The sequence below is a fragment of the Globicephala melas genome, chromosome 6 (assembly GCF_963455315.2).
Source record: "Globicephala melas chromosome 6, mGloMel1.2, whole genome shotgun sequence".
Taxonomy (NCBI): domain Eukaryota; kingdom Metazoa; phylum Chordata; class Mammalia; order Artiodactyla; family Delphinidae; genus Globicephala; species Globicephala melas.
The window spans coordinates 7450015-7463406 of record NC_083319.1 but is presented as its reverse complement, the minus strand read 5'-3'; the positions used below and the strand labels follow the sequence as shown (position 1 = coordinate 7463406).

The 13392-nt window shown below is 52.9% G+C and overlaps 1 protein-coding gene across 1 annotated transcript in view; it reads left to right on the top strand.

Annotated features, from left to right (window-relative positions):
* NUP188 (nucleoporin 188) overlaps positions 1 to 13236 on the top strand; it is a 45459-nt gene extending 32223 nt beyond the window's left edge. The window contains exons 25-44 of the mRNA XM_030858420.2: positions 1123 to 1229; positions 2254 to 2460; positions 2580 to 2749; positions 3262 to 3331; positions 3738 to 3805; positions 4236 to 4431; positions 6654 to 6731; positions 7048 to 7133; positions 7376 to 7521; positions 7739 to 7920; positions 9202 to 9402; positions 9552 to 9644; positions 10007 to 10165; positions 10514 to 10651; positions 11295 to 11369; positions 11457 to 11681; positions 11808 to 11939; positions 12159 to 12232; positions 12366 to 12495; positions 12634 to 13236. Coding sequence (XP_030714280.1) covers positions 1123 to 1229; positions 2254 to 2460; positions 2580 to 2749; positions 3262 to 3331; positions 3738 to 3805; positions 4236 to 4431; positions 6654 to 6731; positions 7048 to 7133; positions 7376 to 7521; positions 7739 to 7920; positions 9202 to 9402; positions 9552 to 9644; positions 10007 to 10165; positions 10514 to 10651; positions 11295 to 11369; positions 11457 to 11681; positions 11808 to 11939; positions 12159 to 12232; positions 12366 to 12495; positions 12634 to 12810 — 2714 coding nt within the window. The 3' untranslated portion in view covers positions 12811 to 13236. The remainder of the gene's footprint in view (positions 1 to 1122; positions 1230 to 2253; positions 2461 to 2579; positions 2750 to 3261; positions 3332 to 3737; positions 3806 to 4235; positions 4432 to 6653; positions 6732 to 7047; positions 7134 to 7375; positions 7522 to 7738; positions 7921 to 9201; positions 9403 to 9551; positions 9645 to 10006; positions 10166 to 10513; positions 10652 to 11294; positions 11370 to 11456; positions 11682 to 11807; positions 11940 to 12158; positions 12233 to 12365; positions 12496 to 12633) is intronic.
* The last annotated feature ends 156 nt before the right edge of the window (positions 13237 to 13392 follow it).

Genomic DNA, 13392 nt, shown 5'->3' with positions numbered 1-13392 from the left:
CACTCAGCAGCATTTCTGCCCATAAGTACATACTTCAGGCTGTGTTTTTAGAGGTCAACAATATTTTCTGATGGAACTCTTTGAGGAAATTTGGGAGTGATCACCAGTTCCCATCCTGGACTTAGAAATAAGAAGACTGTATCATACTTCATCTCTTCCTCCTATTGATGACAGAATAATAGTAAAGAACACATGTTCAAAGTTAGACTGTCTAGGTTCAAATTCTGACTTCAACCAGCTTTGACCTTGGGCACGTAATTAAACAACTCTACTTCAGATTTCTCGTCTATGAAGTGGGGATAATAGCAGTATCTACCTTATGAGATTATAATGAAGATTAAATTACTACTTGTAAAACCTGGTACCTGTTTAGTATTGACTGTTATTACTCTTTGACCTTAAACTACTCATTTAATCTCTTTGGGACCCAGTTTCCTCATTTTCAAGTAGGCGTTTGGGTAATGTCTCTGACCTTTTTCGAGCTGTATCATTTTGGGACTTTTAGCATTTCAGTGTCATGCTTTAATGTGATGCTTTAATGTGGTTAGGTTTTCCTAACCTATTTGTTAACATGCTGTTTTCTTAAAAATGTATCTTTTCTGCTCTTTTTTTTAAAATTTATTTAATCTATTTTTTTTTTATTTTTGGCTGCGTTTGGTCTTTGTGCAGTGCACGGGCTTCTCACTGAGGTGGCTTCTCTTGTTGCGGAGCGTGGGCTCTAGGCACGTGGGCGTCAGTAGTTGTGGCTCACAGGCTCTAGAGCGCAGGCTCAGTAGTTGTGACACACAGGCTTAGTTGCTCCGCAGCATGTGGGATCTTCCTGGACCAGGGCTTGAACACGTGTACCCTGCATTGGCAGGCGGATTCTTAACCACTGCGCCGCCAGGGAAGTCCCTCTTTTTCTGCTCTTAATGAATTGGATTGAGCTGTTTACCCCCAATCCTGCCTGTCCCCTTGGCTACTGAAAAAAGAGGATGATACAGCCACCTAGATTTGCTCTGGCCCTCCAAGTACTTGAGAGTAAATTCCCTCACATATATGAGCCTTTTTGAACAGAAGGCTCTCTTAAGAGCTTGAATCAGGCATGCTTTGGTGTCTAAACTGTTTCCTGTACTTCTTCAGGTGCCCATGGGAACAACCTTATTGCTGTTCTTGCCAAATACATCTACCACAAACATGACCCTGCTTTGCCACGTCTTGCCATCCAGCTACTGAAACGTCTGGCCACGGTAGGATCCCACCTAACAAGTCAAAGCCCCAGAAAACTGACTTTGTGCTTGAGACCACTCTTGCTTTCTCCCAAGAGAAGTAGCTAACTTGGACTTTTAAAGTGATGTAGCCATAAAGACACACACACACGCACGCAAATTGTGTTTTATGAGAGGTGTTTTTTTCCCCCGTTTATAAAAGACATACAAATTCATTTAAAAATGTTTATTTAAATGTTACAGATAAATGTAACATAGAAAGTTAAGGTACCCTATGATCTCCTCATTCCAAGAATTCCTATGAGCAGGTTGGTACTCATTTCTCCAGATTTTTTTTTATCTGTGCTTATATATTAAGGGATGTTTGGTGTGAGCTTTTGTTCTTCCCAAAAGCAGAATTCCACGATACATACTGTTTTGTGTCCAGCTTTCTTCACTTAACACGATATCCTGCAGTCTTGCCGTGTGGGCACATTTGGAGCTACTTCATTTTCTAATGCTTGCATGGCATGCCATAGAATGGATGCTTCCTAATTTATTTGGACTGTTTTCTGTCTTAGTGTTAAACAGTGCTGTAGTGAACATTCTTATCCATAGAACTCTGTAAACTTTTGTTTACAGTTCCTAAAAATTAGATATCAATGGGCATTTTAATTTTTATTAGAAATTTTGAAATTATCCTCCAAAAAGGATTGTAACAGTTTATGCTCCTAAAACCCAAGTCTTGTATCCTTGCCACAGTGGCTTCATCAGTTTTTTAATCTTTGCTAATCTAATAGACAAATCAATATCTTTTTTTTAACTTTGCATTTATTTAACCATGAGAGAGGTTATGCATCTTTTTATGTTGATTATTATTTCTTCTGGGAATCGTTGGGCATCTTTTGCTGTAGTTTGGAATGATGTCTCTTTTGACCCAGAGCTATCCATCTGAATGTTTCCCTTTCTGGCATTTTCCGAGAGTTGTTCAGCACCTTTCTTCAGGAGTCTGTTGAGGTTTCTCTGGAGGTAGAGCTCTAAGCCTGTGTGTCCCGGTCTCCACCAGGTGGCCCCAATGTCAGTATATGCCTGCCTGGGCAATGATGCGGCTGCCATCCGCGATGCCTTCCTGACCCGACTGCAGAGCAAGATTGAGGACATGCGCATCAAAGTCATGATTCTGGAATTCCTCACAGTTGCCGTAGAGACACAGCCAGGCCTCATTGAACTGTTTCTGAATCTGGAGGTGAAGGATGGCAGTGATGGCTCCAAGGTGAGCCTGCACCTGGGATGAAGCTGGGAGATGGCTCCCTGGGAGGTGGGTGCTGGACTCTGCGGGTCCAGTTGATGGCAGAAGCTGTGGGGCTGAACTCTCACCTGCCCCTCTTGCAGGAATTCAGCCTTGGGGTGTGGAGCTGTCTCCATGTGGTGCTGGAGCTGATTGATTCCCAGCAGCAGGATCGCTACTGGTGCCCACCGCTGCTGCACCGTGCAGCCATTGCCTTTCTGCATGCCCTTTGGCAGGACCGTCGGGACAGTGCCATGCTGGTCCTCAGAACCAAGTGAGTCTGTCTCCAGGAGTTACTTAACCTCCAGAGCTCATGTCCTTGTCTGTAAGATGGGGTAACAGTCATTCTGAGAGATTTGTTGTGACAGGTCCCTGGGCACATGCATAAAAGTGCTTAGTGCTTGGGTCGGTGTGTGGGAGTTTATTCTCTTTTTAAAGCTGCCACCAGCAGGTGTAACCTTTACTCTGATGTGTTTACCTTAGAGTTTCCACCTTTTGCATTTCTGCCTTCTGCCAACCCCCCAAAACCATTGTTCGTGAGAAACGGTAGATTCAGATGAGAGTGGCTCACTCAAGCCATTGGACTGAATGGAGCACGCTCTTCTCTTGGAGCCTGTTTTGTCCATGGAACCCTTGATGTTTATGTAGGAGCAAGCGGCCCAGGCAGCAGATGTTAGGGTTGTGGGAGCGATAAAATGTGGGGAAGTAACCACCAAGGGGAGGTGGAGAGAGGAGAAGGGACCGGGTAAGAGAACATGTGATTGCCAACACGTATTTTCTTTTTAGACCCAAGTTCTGGGAGAATTTAACCAGTCCACTATTTGGAACCCTTTCTCCTCCCTCAGAAACATCCGAGGTGAGCAGTGGTGGAGGGAGGGACAGTGACTGAAAGTCCCTGGGAGTCAAGGCTGGGCTGTGAGACTGAGCTGTGGAAAGTGACTCCTCCCCTAATTAAACAACCAGAATGTTTTCTTCACTAGAAACGTCTCTCTCACAGAAGTGCTTGCCTCCTCTTCCTTTGCTGTCTTGCACTGGGAAGGAGAGCGGCATGCCCTGCTCTGTGTTGCTGGCTCTGTGGTCTCTGCTCACTTGGAGACACTGTGGACCTGATGCTTCTGCTCTTGCTAGTTAGATGCCCACTCACATTCGACAGGGAATGTGCTTTCTCGTTTTCTAGTGTCGGGTCCCTGCTCTGTTTCCTTGTGGGAGGGCGGGGCACCAGGGGAGAGGTTCTCATGATTCTCTGCTCTCCCCCTCCACAGCCCAGCATCCTGGAAACCTGTGCCCTAATCATGAAGATAATTTGCTTGGAGATATACTATGTAGTTAAGTGAGTCCTTTCCCCTTTTGAGATTTTAATTAGAGGTTTGTGGCGGGGGGACCATGGTAGTCTACGGCTGAGGGCATGGCTGTATGAGCCAAGGCAGAGGAGAGAGCTGGTTTGGAGCCATTTATGGAGGGCCACTGGTCTGTGTCCCTGGCCAGTCCATTGATGGCATTTATGACTGTCAGAAAGAGTTATTGTGAAGCAAACTCCATGTGCTTGGGATTTTATGGAGGAGGAATCCTAGAAAAGGCCTCAGCCTAATCCGTTATGCTGAGCAAGAAGTGTGAGCCCCACACATCAGAGCTGATTGGGAGCTGTCTGCTTTTAAGCCCATGTGAGGTGGTTTTCTCTGCCTCAGCAACGGTCTGTGCCCATCACATTCCCATCTGCTTTTAAAACCTAACTGTAGGTTTTGTTTTTCTCGGCACCATAGGGGCTCATTAGACCAGTCTTTAAAAGATACACTCGAGAAATTTTCCAGCGAGAAACGCTTTGCCTACTGGTCAGGGTATGTCAAGTCCTTGGCAGGTCACACGGCTGACACAGAGGGCAGCAGCTGCACCTCCCTGGTAGAGTATCAGATGCTGGTCTCCGCCTGGAGGATGTTTCTCATCATCGCCACCAGTCACGTAAGAACCTCCTGGGGTGTGGTTTTCACTTTGGTATCCTAGCAACGATATGCTGGGATGCCTAGCAGATACAGCCCCTTGGGATAAAGAATGAATCAGGATTTTTCTCTGAGAGCTAAAATGTAACAGGTTCTGTGCCAAATATGGGGTGTTTGAGGGCTTTGGAGCAAACAAGAGACCCTTAAAGAAAGTGCAGAGAAGTCATTTTAAATCCCTTCAGACATTCATGAAACCCTCCTATAGCCACCTTTGCAGCCCTGGATAGGTCCAGGGGCTCCCTTCATTCATCCACCTCTTGTGCACGTGGATAGTTGGCCTTCTCATGCTGTGTGCCCTGTGGACGCTAAGTACATATTTGTTGACTAGTCAGCAGGTAGCTACAATGGCTGCAGCAGCACCCTCTCTAGGGAACAGTTGGTTTTCCTTGGTTCTAGAAACGGCATTTCCTGGGCTTCTTAGAAAAAGAACAGAGGCCATTGTCTCTGCAACGTGTGTCTACAGAGCATTGGTTTTTAGAGAGAGAGTTAACATTTGGGAAGAATTTGCATTTTTCCTTGGCGCGTGCTCTTTGACAATGCCATGCTGTGGAGTAAGGACTTGATATTGACCTATTTTGCCTTAGGGAATCCAGATTACTATCTTGATTTCATTACTAACTTCAGCTTAATAGATGCCCTTTGTTCCAGGCACACTCTTACATCTTCCATGACTTGTTCCTTAGTGCCAGACTGCCCACAGCCTTGGAGCTTGGCTGTGGCAGAGTGGTTTTGGACCCCTGAGACTGTAGACACACTAAAAGGCTCAACCATCTTGGGGGAATTATTGATTCCCCAGGCAGTAATTTGTGTGTCACCTGCCTTTTAGGTCCTACCTGGGCAGCAGTTCTTGAATTGCAGCTCTGAAAATCTCACCATCCTCTTTTCCCCTAGGAAACCTATCTGGTTTAGTCCAGGATATTGATCATTCATTCATTTAATGGATAGTAATGGAATGCTTACTGTGTGCCAGGCGCCGGGATGCAGCAGTGAATAAGGCAAATACAGTCTTTGATCCATGAGAGAGGCAAATTGTGAACAAATTTACAAAGAAATATAGTTTGGGATTGTGGTAGTTCACTTGAAAGACGCTGTGGTAGGGCTTCCGTGGTGGCGCAGTGGTTAAGAATCCGCCTGCCAATGCAGGGGACACAGGTTTGAGCCCCAGTCCGGGAAGCTCCCACATGCTGCGGAGCAACTAAGCCCGTGCGCCACAACTACCGAGACTGCGCTCTAGAGCCCACGAGCCACAACTACTGAAGCCCGTGCACCTAGAGCCCGTGCTCCGCATCAAGAGAAGCCACCTCGGGCTTCCCTGGTGGCACAGTGGTTGGGAGTCCGCCTGCCGATGCAGGGGACACGGGTTTGTGCCCCGGTCCAGGAGGATCCCACGTGCCGCGGAGCGGCTGGGCCCGTGGGCCATGGCCGCTGGGCCTGCGCGTCTGGAGCCTGTGCTCTGCGGCGGGAGAGGCCACAGCAGTGAGAGGCCCGCGTACTGCAAAAAAAAAAAAAAAAAAAAAAAAAGAAGAGAAGCCACCTCAATGAGAAGCCTGCACACCGCAAGGAAGAGTAGCCCCGCTCACCACAACTAGAGAAAAAAGCCCGTATGCAACAACGAAGACCCAACACAGACAAAAATAAATAAATAAAATTTTAAATATCTATATATAAAAGAAGATGCTATGGTAGCGACTGCTAAAGGAGGATAGGAGTGGTCGGGAGGCCCTCTCTGAGGAGGTGCTGTCCACACTGAGGCCTGAGTGTGTGAGGAACCTTCCAGAGGGTGCTCTAGGCAGTCAGAGTCACAGATGCAAGGGTCCAGAAGTGGGAAGAGCTTGGTGTGTTCACGGAGGAGGAAGGAGGCCTGTAGGGCTGGAGTCGAGTGAGCACGACGGGGATGATACCAAAATCAGGTGGACCAGATCCTAAGGGGCTCCCAGGCCTTGTAGAGGAGTTTGTGTTTCTAGATGGGTTCCACTGGGAAGCCTTGAAGGGTCTGAGCAGAGGAAGGATGTCATCAGGGGGAGGAGGTGAACCTGGGCTTGGTTCTGACCATGACTAAGGTGGACAAAGAAACAGCAGGGCCCTCAAGCCCCATTTTAAACAGGCAGTCGGTGAGGACCCCACCTTTCTTGGCTTTTAGAGTCTGGGAAATTTTCCAGACGTTTTTTTCCTGTTCCTTTGCAGGCGGAGATAATGCACCTGACCGACTCTGCAGTGCGTCGCCAGCTCTTTCTTGACGTGCTCGATGGGACCAAGGCGTTAGTAAGTGTGTCTGGGAGATTTCCCATTCCTCCCAGGGAGAAGGTCTCCGAGGTCAAATAGCTGCTCGCAGCCTGCAGCCGCAAGAGTGGTCAGGTCAAAGGGCTCAAGCGGCCTGGGAGGCCCGAGGCTGCAGTGGGAGGCAGAGGCCTGCTGCTGCCGTGCCAACCCCTGGCCTCTTCCCCGTGACCCACCCCTGTGAGCTTGCTGCTGGGAAAGAAAGGCCTGAGGCCGAAGGTGCCTGCGGACGGAGCTCACATCTTCCCGCCTCGTCAGCTCACAGGAAGCCTGACGTTAACTGTGTGCCGTCTCCCCTCAGCTCCTAGTCCCCGCCTCCGTGAACTGCCTCCGCCTGGGCTCCATGATGTGCACTCTGCTGCTTATTCTTCTCCGGCAGTGGAAGAGGTGAGCCCTGTGACAGGAGGGGCGGCCTGTCCCATCCTCTTTAGTGATGCTTGCCTTACCCTTCCCGAAGGGGAGGAAGTGGGTGTGAAATGGGCTGGGCTCCCCTCGTGGGGAACGGGACTCAGGCAGACACCTGATGTGAGGCTCACTGCTCCACAGGCATCCTGAGGGGGAGCAGGGCAGTGTGTGGCCTTTCTCTGAGGTGTGTTCTCCCCGCCCTCTCCTCTCCACGTTGCTTCTAGTGAGTTAGGTTCTGTGGATGAAATCCTCAGACCCTTGACAGAGATCCTGGAGGGAGTGCTGCAGGCAGACCAGCAACTCATGGAGAAGACCAAGGCCAAGGTGTTCTCAGCGTTCATCACGGTGCTGCAGATGAAGGAGATGAGAGGTGAGGGGCAGAGAGGAGCCGGTGGAGCGGTCTCCTGGCCCCTGTGCCAGCCAGCCTGGACAGGGCTTCCTCCACTTCAGAGCCAGATGTTTCTCCTGTGAGGCTTGAGTTTTTGGTCTCGGAACTCTTATCTTCAGGAAAACTCTTTTTCTCCTCCCCTCCCATGGGACAGATGCCTTGGTGAGCATGACAGCATCCCCTCCCGTTTGCTTTGCAGTGAGCGACATCCCCCAGTACTCCCAGCTGGTGCTGAACGTCTGTGAGACCCTCCAAGAAGAGGTGATTGCACTCTTCGACCAGACCCGCCACAGTCTAGCATCAGGCAGTGCCACAGAGGACAAGGACAGCATGGAAACTGACGACTGCTCCCGGCCCCGGCACAAGGACCAACGGGATGGGGTGAGGGGGCACCCTGTCTGTCCTTCCCACACGCATCCACAGATATGAACTGCTGCCTCGTCTGTGCCAGGCCCTGGGGCTGATTAGTGACCAAGACAGTCACAGCCTGATGGGGAAAGTTAATAAATCAGACTGTGCAGAGATGTGTCAGAATTCCATTGTGGAAAGTCCTGCAGGGGTGAAACAGGGAGAATGTGCAGCATGGAGTTCTCACATCATCTAGGGACTCAGAAAGAAAGTGCCCTTTCAGCAGTGACTTAAAGAACTGGTAGAGAGCCGTGCAGGCCACGGGAGCAGGGGAGCTTCAGGCAGCAAGGACAGCGTGTACTGAGCTGTGGGTAACAGTCATCTGGTGTGAGCCAAGATGAAGTGAGGCCTGGAGAGCTGGGGGCTGGATGACCAGCAGCCTTGTCAGGGTCTTTGGTCTGGCTCCTAAGTGAAATAGGAAACGGTTTAAGGATTTTAAGCAAGGGAGAGGAAACATGAGATTTGTACTTTAGAAAGTGTGCTGGATGTAGTATGGAACACTTTTTCAAACTGTGGGTCAGGACCTATAAATGGGTCCTGAGCTCATTTGGTTACAACCAGCATTTTTTTTTTTTTTTTGCGGTACGCGGGCCTCTCGCTGCTGTGCCCTCTCCCGTTGCGGAGCACAGGCTCCGGACGCGCGGTCTCAGTGGCCATGGCTCACGGGCCCAGCCGCTCTGCGGCATGTGGGATCTTCCCGGACCGGGGCATGAACCCATGTCCCCTGCATCAGCAGGCGGACTCTGAACCACTGCGCCACCAGGGAAGCCCCACAACCAGCATTTTTTAAACGAAGTTGAATAAAACATAAACGAAAATATCTGTGCTTTGCAGGAGATAAGGGTAGGTTTAATGAAAACATGTAAGTATGCCTATACTGGAGCGCAGTATAAACCGTATTATTACTTTGGGTGGCTCGTGGTCAACAGTAAGTGTGAAAAGCCACTGGGATGAAGAATGGAGTAGAGAGGATCCAGAGAGAATGAAGGCCCATTTAGTAGGTGACTGCAATAGTGCAGCTAGAGGGGAGGCCACTTTGACTCCACGCAGCCGCGGGCTCGGGCGGGGGGATGGGGAGGAGCGCTGACACGGCTTGATGGCAGTTTCGGGTGGTGGGGAGGGCGCTGGAGTCCTGTCTCAGCCGGCTCACTCGGAGCGGGGGTGACTGGGGGCAGTCCGTCCTCTTCCTCCCCTCCTCCTCCCCCTGCACTGCCTCCTTCCCTTTCACCCATCTTTGCCCCTGGGCCCCAGCAGGTGTGTGTCCTGGGCCTGCATCTGGCCAAGGAGCTGTGTGAGGTGGATGAGGATGGCGACTCGTGGCTGCAGGTGACCCGCAGGCTCCCCCTCCTGCCGACCCTCTTCACCACCTTGGAGGTGAGCCTTCGCATGAAGCAGAACCTGCATTTCACTGAGGCCGCGCTGCACCTGCTCCTTACCCTGGCTCGCACCCAGCAGGTAGGAGGCAAGCCCGCGGGAGCCTCTTTGCTTATGCTGGGTGGGTTCTGATGCTGCCTGTGAGTCTCCCAGCCCAAGACCTCCACCTGCCCTTGGGTGGGGCGGCTGCAGTGACAGCTTCCATCTCATTCTGCATCTTTCCCTCCCAGGGGGCCACAGCAGTGGCTGGAGCCGGCATCACCCAGAGCATTTGTTTGCCCCTCCTGAGTGTATACCAGCTCAGCACCAATGGGACAGTTCAGGTGAGTGCCAGTGGCCTGCCACTGCCTCCCCCAGCCCCCCTTGGTGCTTTCACTTGCCCCAGAAGTTGCTCTCTTTAGTGGCCTAGTTAATGCACTGATGGTGCAGAATCCTCCCTGCCCCCAGACTGACCTCTAGCAAGAGAAGCTCACACAGTTAGTTAGTGCTGGACGCGGGTCTAGAACCTAGATTCCTGTAACTGCTGCCTTCGGACCCCGTCTGGCCCTGCTGCTGTCCATTCCAGGAGCTTTTCTATTCCGACCAGCCAGGCTGCCTCAGCTGCTGGGCTGCAAGGAGGCCCCGCTCTACCTGTCAGCTGGGTTCCTCGGCGCTGTCGTGATCCTGTCTGTTGTTTGTGTCTCAGACGCCCGGCACCTCTCGGAAGTCGCTGGACGCCCCCTCTTGGCCGGGTGTCTACCGCCTGTCCATGTCCCTGATGGAGCGGCTCCTCAAAACCCTGCGCTACAACTTCCTGACCGAGGCCCTGGACTTCGTGGGGGTTCACCAGGAGCGGGCCTTACAGGTGAGGGGCCGCTGGGATCCTTGGGGTCGGGGCTTGGGGTTCAGGGGCGTCTGGACTGTTCGGGTCTGAGGCTTGGCAGTTGAGCGGTGCCAGTGCTCCCGCTTCTGAGATGCCGCGAGGACTGTTGGCTGACAGGCCGAGCAGTGTGGCTGCCCTGCTGAGGGAGGGGAATGGTCTGGGATCCGCTCAGACAGAAACCTCTTAGTCAGAAACCGCTTCGTCCAGCCCCCTGTTAACGCTGCCCCCTCAGCGTATGTGGACCCAGGACCTCTCCTCCCTGCGGGAGGGCGGGAGCAGGCGTGGTAGGTCCCTGAGTCACCCCATCCTTCCCCGTGTCCCCCCTCCCAGTGCCTCAATGCGGTGAGGACGGTGCAGAGTCTGGCGTGCCTGGAGGAGGCGGACCACACCGTGGGCTTCCTCTTGCAGCTCTCCAGCTTCAGGAAGGAGTGGCACTTCCACCTGCCTCAGCTTATGCGGGACGTCCAGGTGGGGCCTCAGACCTGCTTCTTGAAGGGTCTGGGGAAATGCTCGGAGGGGATGGGGCAGGCAGTGAATCGCAGGCCTGTTGCTGGAATGTGGGCTTTTTCTTTAGGTATCACAGGGTTTGGTTTCACACTGCTCCCCTCTGGAGCCGAATTTTCCCTCCACAGGACAGGGCAGCCTCATAGGTTGAGAAGCTGGGCTCTGTGGGATCGACCTTGGTTCGCATCCCTTAGAACAGGACTTGGGAGCCAGCCGAAGAGGGGGGCAGGGAAAGAACACAGGCTCTGGAGTCAGACAGGCCTGTCATTTGCTGGTTGTGTGAGCTTGGCGAAGTTACTTCACCTCTCTTTAAGCCTTTTTCTTCTTCTGTAAGATGGGAAAATTATCCCCATCTTACTTATTTACTTAGGACCTCATACTGTGCTTGGCATCTAGCTGGGTCCCAGGGAAACCGTCCAGGCATCTGTTGACCCACAGTTTGCAGTCGAGCGTGCTTGGTGGCGTGAGATTTTGAGCTAGAGAATGTAGGGAGGGGCTCAGGGGGCCGGAGAAGTACGTTGTTACCATAGAGACCTGCATGGTCGGTCTAGTTGGTTGGGCTGCTGCCTCGAGGCTCCCCCTCACCCCTCCCCTGGGTTTGCTGCAGGTAAACCTGGGCTACCTGTGCCAGGCCTGTACCTCCCTCCTGCACAGCCGCAAGATGCTGCAGCACTACCTGCAGGTAACTGAGCCCTTGTCCGCGGCTGCTGCCTGGACCGCCTCACCCCTGGCTTCCGTGGGCTCCAGCCATCTCTTGTCTCCTCCCCAGAACAAAAACGGGGAGGGCATCCCCTCGGCTGTCGCCCCCCGAGCTCAGCGGCCACCCACAGCTGCCCCCTCCTGCTCCTCCTCCAAGCAGCCCACTCCTGACACAGAGGCCTCAGAGCAGCGGGCCTTGCACACCGTCCAGTACGGGCTCCTCAAGATCCTCAGCAGGACCCTGGCGGCCCTGCGCCACTTCACCCCCGACGTGTGCCAGATCCTGCTGGATCAGGTACCAGCCACCTGTGCCACCCGCCTCCAGCGGAGCCGTGAAGGCTCTGCTGTGCCCTGCTCTGCACCAAGAGCTGCCTGGGCCCTCTGGGGCCCTACATCGCTCTCGTCTTGCCTTGCCTTGCAGTCCCTGGACCTTGCTGAATACGACTTCCTGTTTGCCCTGAGCTTCACCACTCCCACCTTTGACTCCGAAGTGGCCCCCTCTTTTGGGACCCTTCTGGCCACAGTGAATGTGGCCCTAAACATGCTTGGTGAGGTAAGTTGGCCCCTCAACCCAAGTCTTCCCGTGGGCACGTTTATCTAGCCTTCCCTTCATCAAGTGAGTGTGATAGAGCCGACCTGTAAGAATTAGCGTGAGACTTAAATGAATAACTGATGAAATAGCTTAATGTAGGCCCTGCAAAATGGAAGCTCTCAATGAGTTGGAGCTGTTACTGTTACCTTATTTTTTTAACCCCCATTTCTTTTTCTCCAGCTGGACAAGAAAAAGGAGCCTCTCACACAGGCAGTGGGGCTCAGCACACAAGCAGAAGGGAGCAGAACACTGAAGTAAGAAAGCCTCCTTCCGGGATTGGTTTGGGGCTGGGGCAGTCTTGGGCTGGCTCTTCTCTTGGCGCAGTGGCCCACCGCACACTGCCAGCTTGGCCCTCCCTGCAGCAGCGCCCAACCTGCCCTCCTCCAGGTCCCTCCTGATGTTTACCATGGAGAACTGCTTCTACCTGCTCATCTCCCAGGCAATGCGTTACCTTAGGGACCCGGCTGTGCACCCCCGGGACAAGCAGCGGATGAAGCAGGAGCTCAGCTCAGAGTTGGTAGGATGGGTAGGGGGCCCTGCCTGGTGGGGCAGGGCCACTGGGGAGGGGCCCCAGGAGGTCCCAGTCCCCCACTTCCTGTGGCCAGTCCTGAGGGTGGGGGACGCGGGGCCTCATCAGGTGCTTTTTCTCTTGCAGAGCACTCTGCTCTCCAGCCTCTCACGCTACTTCCGCCGGGGAGCCCCCAGCTCCCCTGCTGCTGGCATCCTTCCCTCACCTCAGGGCAAGTCCACCTCTCTCTCCAAGGTCAGCCCTGAGAGTCAGGAGCCTCTGATCCAGCTAGTGCAGGCCTTTGTCCGGCACGTGCAAAGATAGGGCCTCGGGCCCGCCGCCACTTTCCACCAGCCTGCATGGGAGCCCTGGGCAGTAGGGGTGCTGCTGGCCTGAGGGGCCTGTCTGGGGCTGAGAGCAGCTCCTGTCACCCTCCCCAGAGTAGCCACGACTCCAGCCCCCAGCCCCCAGCATTATTTTTGTAATAGATCAAGAGGTCAACAGCGGGGAGCCACGAGTCTGCTGCGCTCACAGTCTCATGTTCAGAATGCCCCCAAGAGGTGTATTCCTTTCCTTCAAGCATTCCCCACAGCACTTGACCCTGGCCCCGGGGAGAGATGGGGGAGCCAGTGTCACGTGCAACCAGGAGAGGCTGTACGCACGGGTTTGAGAATCTGTTTTCCACGCTCTGTTCTTGCAGTTTTGGGTAATATTGTGGTCTATTTATACAAATATTAAAATACTGTTTATACACAACCGTGTGGGGTGTACCTTCAAAGCCCAAGGACTAGCCAGCTCTCAGAGCATCGAACCGCCTCCCTCGGCCGAGGGCCCAGAGTGGAGTGGAGGTTTGGGGAAGGCGAGATAGCCACCACTGACCTAACGAACATTCCTCCGTTCACGTCT